Source organism: Hypanus sabinus (assembly GCF_030144855.1).
Source record: "Hypanus sabinus isolate sHypSab1 chromosome X1 unlocalized genomic scaffold, sHypSab1.hap1 SUPER_X1_unloc_12, whole genome shotgun sequence".
Taxonomy (NCBI): domain Eukaryota; kingdom Metazoa; phylum Chordata; class Chondrichthyes; order Myliobatiformes; family Dasyatidae; genus Hypanus; species Hypanus sabinus.
The window spans coordinates 327,120-336,132 of record NW_026778960.1 but is presented as its reverse complement, the minus strand read 5'-3'; the positions used below and the strand labels follow the sequence as shown (position 1 = coordinate 336,132).

General features: G+C 50.8%; 1 protein-coding gene across 2 annotated transcripts in view; it reads right to left on the bottom strand.

Moving 5' to 3' along the window:
- Positions 1-4,506: 4,506 nt before the first annotated feature.
- LOC132385591 (chromobox protein homolog 1) overlaps positions 4,507-9,013 on the bottom strand; it is a 64,254-nt gene continuing 59,747 nt past the window's right edge. For both annotated transcript variants that reach the window (XM_059957763.1, XM_059957764.1), the window contains exon 5: positions 4,507-4,790. In XM_059957763.1, coding sequence (XP_059813746.1) covers positions 4,649-4,790 — 142 coding nt within the window. In that variant the 3' untranslated portion in view covers positions 4,507-4,648. The remainder of the gene's footprint in view (positions 4,791-9,013) is intronic.

Below are 9,013 nucleotides of genomic sequence, written 5' to 3'. Positions count from 1 at the left end.
AAATCCAAGTACACATCATCAACCTATTCTCCTTTTGTCTATCCTGCTTGTTACTTCGTCAAAGAATTCAAACAGATTTGTTAGGCAAGATTTTCCCTTGAGGAAACTATGCTGTGACCTATTTTATCATGTGCCCTGAGACCTCAACCTAAACAATTGACTCCAACACCTTCCCACCACTGAGGTCAGGCTAACTGGTCTATGATTTCCTTTCTTCAGCCTCTCTCCCTTCTTGGAAGAGTGGAGTGGCATTTGCAATTTTCCAGCCCCCCCAGAACCTATTGATTCTTGAAAGATCACTACCAATGAGTCTACAATCTCCCCAGCCACCTCTTTCAGAGCCCTGGGGTTCTTCTCTGACCTCTCACATTATTAACAAGGGGGTTTCGCCCACAGAACTGCTGCTCATTGGCTGTTTTTTTTTTTGCTTTGCACCACTCTCTGTGAACTTGTCTGTGAAAATGGCAGGAGCTGAGCGGTTTCTGAAACATCCGGACCACCAGCCATCATTCCACGCTCAGTCACTCAGATCACATTTCTTCCCAACTCTGTTTGGCCTGAACAATGTGTTTAATGCATTGAGTTGGCGCCACACAACTGGCTGATTGGGTTTTGCATTGATGCGATGTACAGGTGTACCACACTGAGGGGACGCCACGTACCTTGATAAGTTTTCTTGAACTTTGAAAATGAAGAATTAACCACTTAATTCTGGCTGCCTGTACCAAGCACTCTAAACCTTGATTCAGTGACTGAATTCCCAACTTTCTGCAGCTTATTCCCATTCCCCATCACCCAGGACATGCCCTCTTCTCGTTGCTACTATCAGGGAGGGGGTACAGGAGCCTGAAGACACAGACTCAGCGATTCAGGAACAGCTTCTTCCCCTCTGCCATCAGGGAGGAGGTACAGGAGCCTGAAGACACACACTCAGTGATTCAGGAACAACTTCTTCCCCTCAGCCATCAGGGAGGAGGTACAGGAGCCTGAAGACACACACTCAACGATTCGGGAACAGCTCCTTCCCCTCTGCCATCAGGGAGAGGGTACAGGAGCCTGAAGACACACACTCAACGATTCAGGAACAGCTTCTTCCCCTCCGCCATCAGAGAGGGGGTACAGGAGCCTGAATACACAGACTCAGCGATTCAGGAACAGCTTCTTCCCCTCTGCCGATTTCTGAATGGACACTGCACCCATGAACGCTACCTCACAACTTTATTTTACTCTTTTGGGGGGGCACCTGAATGGCAGGCTTGAGTGGAGCACCAACACAGTGTACAAGAAGGGCCAGAGTCGCCTCGACTTCCCGAGGAGACTGAGGTCCTTTGGAGGGTGCAGGCCTCTCCTTCACACGTTCTACCAGTCTGTTGTCACCAGTACAATCACTGTGCGGTGGTGAGCTGGGGCAATGGCATCAACACGGATGATGCTAACAGGCTCAATAAACTGATTAGAAAGGCCGGCTCTGTTACAGGAGTCAAACTGGACACACTGGGGGCTGTGATAGAACAAAGGACCCTCCGGAAAACCCTGGCAATTCTGGACAACGTTCCTCACCCTCTGCGTGCCACCTTGGCCGAACAGGGGAGCACTTTCAGTAACAGACTGAGACAACTGCGCTGCTCCAAAGAGCACGAAATGAGGCCATTCTTACCCTCGGACATCAGGCTCCATAATGAGTCAACCTGTAGCCGGGGAAGTGATAACCGCCCCACTCCGTTAGAGGTAACTCATTTTCTATTTGTAAAAAAAATTTCTCTTCTAATATTTGTAATGTTACTGTGACATTGTATTGTACATTATAAATGAAGTATTTATTACCCATTTACTAACACCCTCCCGCACCTCACTGGGGCAACCTTGCTGTGCCTCTGGCATTTTACGAGGCCGAGTTCCCGGCTCGACGCTCAACCCAGCGCGGATGGAAAGCGCATAAGGGAGGCGGTGGGATTCGAACCTGGAGCCGCTCATCTCAAAGTCCAGTGCTGATGCCACTACACCACCGGCCAGCGATGTGTACACTTCTTGTTACTTATGGTTTTTATTATGATGTTTTGCAATACGCTGCCTCCGCAAGATTTCACAATGTGTCAGCGATAAACCCACAGTGGTGTGGTGGTTAGCGCGGAACTTTTCCAGCTCAAGGTGTGCTGGAGTTCAGAGTTCGGCTCTGGTGCGGTCTGTGGGTCCACCCCACAGAATGCGTGTTTCTTCCCGCCCTCCAAAGACGTACCGGGTCTTGTCGGGGAGGTTGGGGGCTTGCTGGGACAGCACAGCTGCAAGGAAAGGGAGGAAAGGCCCCACTCGGCGCTAATCCTGCCCGTGAACTTTAAACCCGATTCTGATTACTCTGCCAGCTGGAAGGACGGAAGACGCCGCTGAGAAAGGGGTTATTCTTTTTGTCCGTTTTATTACACAATAATATTTGTGCGCGCGTTCGTCGGCACACGCACGGTGCAGAGCTGCAGAATCAGTTTATCACAATACTCGGTAGGAATTCTACAAAAAACAGATCCTTTAAAACCAGCTAAAATCAGTTCTCCCCTCTAAAAGACAACACCTGAAGAGCAAATGTGAACGGGGCAGAAGGGCTCCAACGGATGAAAGCTAGGAAAGTGACATTAACACTTCAATCCCCCAGCTTCTGCCACTTCCTTCCACAAATACCTCAGACACAAATATATTCCCCCCCTCCCTCCCCATCCTGTTTAAAAAGTACTACAGAGCACATTATAATCGGTCTTACTGCAATAACACCGGAACACTGTCAAATCAATACTTCTGCTGTGCGCGGGCAATGGACTTCCAGAATACCAAATGAAGAAAGTCTCTCCCACTCCGCCAACCTGAACTAACAGTAGGCGGCCTAAACCTCTCCGCTCCCTCTCTCTCCCCCCCCCCCCCCACCCCAAGGTCTCCCCGGAAGCGCAAAACCTACCCTCAGCCCTCCACTGTTTCAAAAAAGCAGAATATTGCAGAGAGAATAAACGTACACCTTTCAGCTTGATCTGCGACTGCTACCGGCTCTGGGGGATCATTTCTGGGCAGCCGGCAGGGATGAGAGAAAAACGCAAACCGGTAAGATGGCCGTCTTCCCTCCTCCCTGCCGCAGGTAGATTTAGCAAGAAGATTGGGGGGGGGGGGGGGGGTTTCTATCAAACCAGAAACTGCTGTCCATAATCAGATGTAATCTGGGGCTGGGTGAGATGCCCGGGCAGCTGTCGCTCCCAGAACGTGTGCAACAACCCCTTGGGGGGGACCCACAGAGCCTCCGAGCTCTCTGGCCTTGCTCTGTGCTGCTGCATCAAAATGAAGTGGGGGGGGGGGGGGGGTTTGTCAGAGCTCATTCTCTCAACGGCTGCTGACGGGAGGGGAGACACAACCTGCCCCATCGTGACTGTAACAAGCAGAAAATACTGGAGGAAGAGGCTGGGACACGAGAGAGATGGTTGGGATGTGAACCTTGGTGGGGGGGGGGGGGGGGGGTGGGAGAAGAGTTGCTTACAACTGAAAACACTGATTCATCACGTCCGTCGCAGACTGGCACATCCTTGGTTCAGCCAGCACTTTGCCTCCATCCTGCTCACGGACCCAGTCACCGAGTGTCTGAAGCTCACATGCTGCAGAGAATAGGCAGGTAGGGGTTAATCCAAGTCCAACGGGGGGCGCGGGGCGAGGATGGAGGGGCTCTGGAGCATGACAACACCTGAAGTAACAGACAGAAGGCTGTTAACAGCCTCAGAGACGAATGAAGACTGAGCCCCCCCCCCCGCCACCACTAAACTGTACTTCCAGGCCTTAAAGCAGGGAGGGTCGAACAGAAGCTGTGTCTTTCACTACAACGGAAACACGACTGAAGAATGGAGACAGAGAGAGAAGTGAGGGGAAAGGAGGCAGCGTACGTTAACAAACGTCCCGCAGGTTGGTTGGGGTAGCAGCAGGCAGCCCCTTGGCCTTTCGCGTGGACACCACCAGAGGGAAGGCAGGGTTTAAGGGGGGGCAGAGAGGCATTCCAGCGGCGGGAACTGCTGGGTCCCGCCGCCTTCCCAGTCCCACCGGGGAGTTTTCTAAAATGCGCGAGTCGCTTCTCGTATCCAAGAACGCGCAATGGAAAAGGAGGGGCGGGGAGGGAACGACACTCAACATCGAACAAGGAGAGCCTCCGACTCCAGTCGGCACCCCACAAACGTTCTACAAGCCAAGGCAACTAATCTACAATTCACTGGCTGCTACGATCAGTTGTTATACCCAAGACCTGGAGAGAAAAATATAACGGAATTCGAGAAACTCCTGCTGGATTTTTAAAAAAAACAACCTGCCCGCTCTCCCTATCAGAGACGATGATATTATGTCCGAAATGAACTACAAAGTAATGTCTTGAAAACTTTACATCTGTACAAGGGAAAACCACTTCTGGACATGTCAGGATTATTCTTTTTCTCATCGTGTGAAGTGTTAAAGGGGAGGTGTGTGTGTGTGTGTGTGTGTGTGAGTGTGTGTGTGTGTGTGTGAGTGTGTGTGTGTGTGTGTGTGTGTGTGTGTGTGTGTGTGTGTGTGTGTGTGTGTGTGTGTGTGTGTGTGTGTGTGTGTGTGTGTGTGAGTGTCTTGTGTGTTTGTTTTTTTTCTGTGAGCCCCTCGAGCCCAGTTACTTCTCCTCCTTTTTCTCCTCTTCCTCGGTCGGGTACGAGTGCCACGTTAGGCGCTCCTCGTAAAAAGAGATTACCACCTGGGGGCACTTCACGTTCGCCTCTTTCGCCGGCACCAGGTCAGCCTCGTCGGAGTTCTTCCTGCAGGGCAGAACACCACTGTTAGGGGCAGGTTTCAAAAACGCAAAGACCGTGTGCCACAGGGGGCTCAGGATTAGAGTCACACAGCACCGAAACAGGCCCTTCTGCCCAGCGAGTCTTACTGCACACGAAACGCTGGAGGGACTCAGCAGGTCAGGAGGCAGCAACGTCCTCGGGAAAGGGAGGAGGAGGCGATTCTGCAGATGCTGTAAGTCTGGAGCAACACACACGCACACACAATGCTGGAGAATCTCAGCGGGTCAGGCAGCGTCCATGGAGGGGAAAAAGCAGTCGACATTTTGGGTCGAGGCCCTTCTTCAGGGCTGGAAAGGAAGGGAGAAGGTGCAGGAGAGCGAGGGGGAGAAATTAGCGTTAATTGTCACATGCGCATCGAAACACACACAGCAAAATGCGCCTTTGTGCCAAATCAAACTGGTGACTTTGTGCTCACAAGTGCCACCACACTTCCAGTCCCTTTCTCCCCGGGTCCTCTCTTCTCTCCTGTCAGGATTCCTTCTTCTTCAACTGACCACCTCCCAGCTTCTTACCTCACTACCCCTTCTCCCATCCAAACACCTTCCCCCTCACCTGGTCTCACTTATTATCTGTCAGCCTGTCCTCTTCCCCTCACTCACCGACACATCTTCCACTCTCACCTGGTCTCACCTGTTACCTAGTACTCCTCCCCCCCCACCACGTACTTATTCCAGCCTCGTGCCCCTGCCTTTCCAGTCCTGCATAAGGGCCTCAGGCCGAAACGTTGACTGTTTATTCATTTCCCTAGCTGCTGCCTGGCCTGCTGAGTTCCTCCAGCATTTTGTGCTGATAATCAGACTGCTGAAGGCCCTGTAGGGACGAGACGATCCTCGTGTCCCAGGAACGAAACGGAAAATGGGATAGAGGAGGGAGTAAATCTCAACCCTCTTCCCCCCGTTTTTTATGTGCGCCACTGAAGGTTCTCAGCGCCTGCAGAATCTCTTTGTGCCCCGGTTTCAATCTGGCAGCCTTCCTCTGATCTGGGAGAGAAAGCAGTTCGTGCTGGACGGAGAGGGCGTGATGGAGCGCACTGTGCGAAACAATGGAACAGGTAAGAGGACAAACACGAGAAACTCTGCAGATGCTGGAAATCCAAAACAACACCAAAAAAAAAATGCTGGAGGAATTCGACATTCGGGCCAAGGTTCTTCGGAACTTTGATAAGATTGTTTTTTTGAGTAACGTGATGCTAACCGTAAGATACTGGAGATGAATTAGGACCTTTGGCCCATCTCCCTCTCAACATCAATATCCTGCCTTCCCCACATAACCTTTCATGGCCCAACTAATCAATTCTGCTTCAACTGAACCCGGTAACATGGTCTCCGCAGCCGTCTGTGACAACAAATTCCACAGATTCCCAACCCTCTGGCTAAAGAAATTCCCCCTCATCTCTGTTCTAAATGATGGCCCCTCTATTCTGAGGTTGTGTCCTCTGGTCCTAGACTCCGCCACGATAGGAAACATCCTCTCCACATCCACTCTATCTGTGCCCTCTGGTCCTAGACTCCCCCACTATAGGAAACATCCTCTCCACATCCACTCTATCTGTGCCCTCTGATCCTAGACTCCCCCACTATAGGAAACATCCTCTCCACACCCACTCTATCTGTGTCCTCTGGTCCTAGACTCCCCCCACTGTAGGAAACATCCTCTCCACATCCACTCTGTCCGTGTCCTCTGGTCCTAGACTCCCTCACTATAGGAAACATCCTCTCCACATCCACTCTATCTGTGTCCCCTGGTCCTAGACTCCCTCACTATAGGAAACATCCTCTCCACATCCACTCTATCTGTGTCCTCTGGTCCTAGACTCCCCCACTATAGGAAACATCCTCTCCACATCCACTACCTAGCCTCTCATAATTCAATAAATCACCCTTATTTTTCTGAATTGCAGTGACTACAGTTCCAGAATAATCAAATGTTCTTCATATGGTAACCCTTTCAATTCTGGAATAATCATTGTGAACCTCCTTTGAACCCTCTCCATTGTCAGCACCGATGTTTCCTGTAGTGGGGGAGTCTAGGACCAGAGGACACAGATAGAGTGGATGTGGAGAGGATGTTTCCTATAGTGAGGGAGTCTAGGACCAGAGGACACAGATAGAGTGGATGTGGAGAGGATGTTTCCTGTAGTGGGGGAGTCTAGGACCAGAGGACACAGATAGAGTGGATGTGGAGAGGATGTTTCCTATAGTGAGGGAGTCTAGGACCAGAGGACACAGATAGAGTGGATGTGGAGAGGATGTTTCCTGTAGTGGGGGAGTCTAGGACCAGAGGACACAGATAGAGTGGATGTGGAGAGGATGTTTCCCACAGTGGGGGAGTCTAGGACCAGAGGACACAGATAGAGTGGATGTGGAGAGGATGTTTCCTATAGTGAGGGAGTCTAGGACCAGAGGACACAGATAGAGTGGATGTGGAGAGGATGTTTCCTATAGTGAGGGAGTCTAGGACCAGAGGACACAGATAGAGTGGATGTGGAGAGGATGTTTCCCACAGTGGGGGAGTCCAGGACCAGAGGGCACAGATAGAGTGGATGTGGAGAGGATGTTTCCTATAGTGGGGGAGTCTAGGACCAGAGGAAACAGATAGAGTGGATGTGGAGAGGATGTTTCCCATAGTGGGGGAGTCTAGGACCAGAGGACACAGATAGAGTGGATGTGGAGAGGATGTTTCCCATAGTGGGGGAGTCTAGGACCAGAGGACACAGATAGAGTGGATGTGGAGAGGATGTTTCCTATAGTGAGGGAGTCTAGGACCAGAGGACACAGATAGAGTGGATGTGGAGACGATGTTTCCTATAGTGGGGGAGTCTAGGACCAGAGGAAACAGATAGAGTGGATGTGGAGAGGATGTTTCCTGTAGTGGGGGAGTCTAGGACTGGTGGTTACAGCTTCAGAATACAAGGACGCCCTTTTAGAACAGAGATGTGGAATTTCTTTAGTCCGAGGGTGGTGGGTTTGTTGAATTGATTTGCTGTAAGTGAATGTGAAGATGAAGTGAATGTGCGACAAAGAAGCGGGTAGTAAGCCACTCCACACCATCTATCTGGCCTGCTGCAGTCTATCTTGAACCATACAATCTTTGATAACTCGCCGTTTGTATGAGAGCTGGCCCCGTCTACCAGGTATCCCTGACTTGTCTTCACGCTTCTGATTCCACCAGGGGTTCCCAGTTCTTGCTTAAAGGTTTTGGCCCGTGGCATAGAAAAGGATGGGAACCCCTGGATTAGACAATAAAACACAGCAGTAGGATTAAGGCCATTCAGCCCATCCAGTCTGCTCCATCATGGCCAATTTATTATCTCTCTCAACCCCATTCTCCTGCCTTGTCTCCTTCGATGCCCCGATCAATCAAGAACCTATCAACCTTCCCCTTTAAATACACCCAATGACTTGGCCTCCACGGCCACCTGCGGCAGCAAACTCCACAGGCTCACCATCCTCTGGCTAAAGAACCGCCTCTCTATTCTGAGGAGATGCCCACTGGTCCTAGATTCCCCCTCTATTAGAAAAATACCTTTTATCCAGACCTTTCAATACTCAATACGTTTCAATGAGATCCCGCCCCCATCACTCTTCCTAAACTCCAGCGAGTACAGGTCCAGGAGCCATCAAATACTCCTCATACATTTAGCCTTTCACTTGGGGTTCTTCTTGTGGATCTCTTCCGGACAATTGGACAACAGGACACGACAGAAACAGAAAATGTTACCAACATATTACACACACAAAGCTGGAACAGCTCCGTTAATTCACCCCAATACAGAAATTTCCTCTTTATCAGCCATCATTCCACATCCCCCCCCCAACCTTGTTTCTCACTTCTTATGCAAGGTTCCAGACCTCAAATTTGAACACACTCTCTCTCCCCCCACACACAGATGCTTTTGATCTGACTGTTTGAAGCTGGAATAAGAACGTGGGGGTGGTGGGTTGTAGTTCAAGCTGGTAGGTGCTGGGTGAAGCGAGAAGCTGGGAGGTGATAGGTGGAAAAGTTAAAGGGCTGAAGGGGGAGGAATCTGACAGGAGAGGAGAGAGGACCCATGGGGGAAAGGGAAAGAGGAGGTTCACCCAAGGGAAGTGAGGAGCGGAGAAGGGGCCAGAGGGGAGCCCGAATGGGGAATGGGAAGGGAGAGAAGGGTGGAGAAAACTACCGGAGGTTGGAGAGATTGAGGTTGA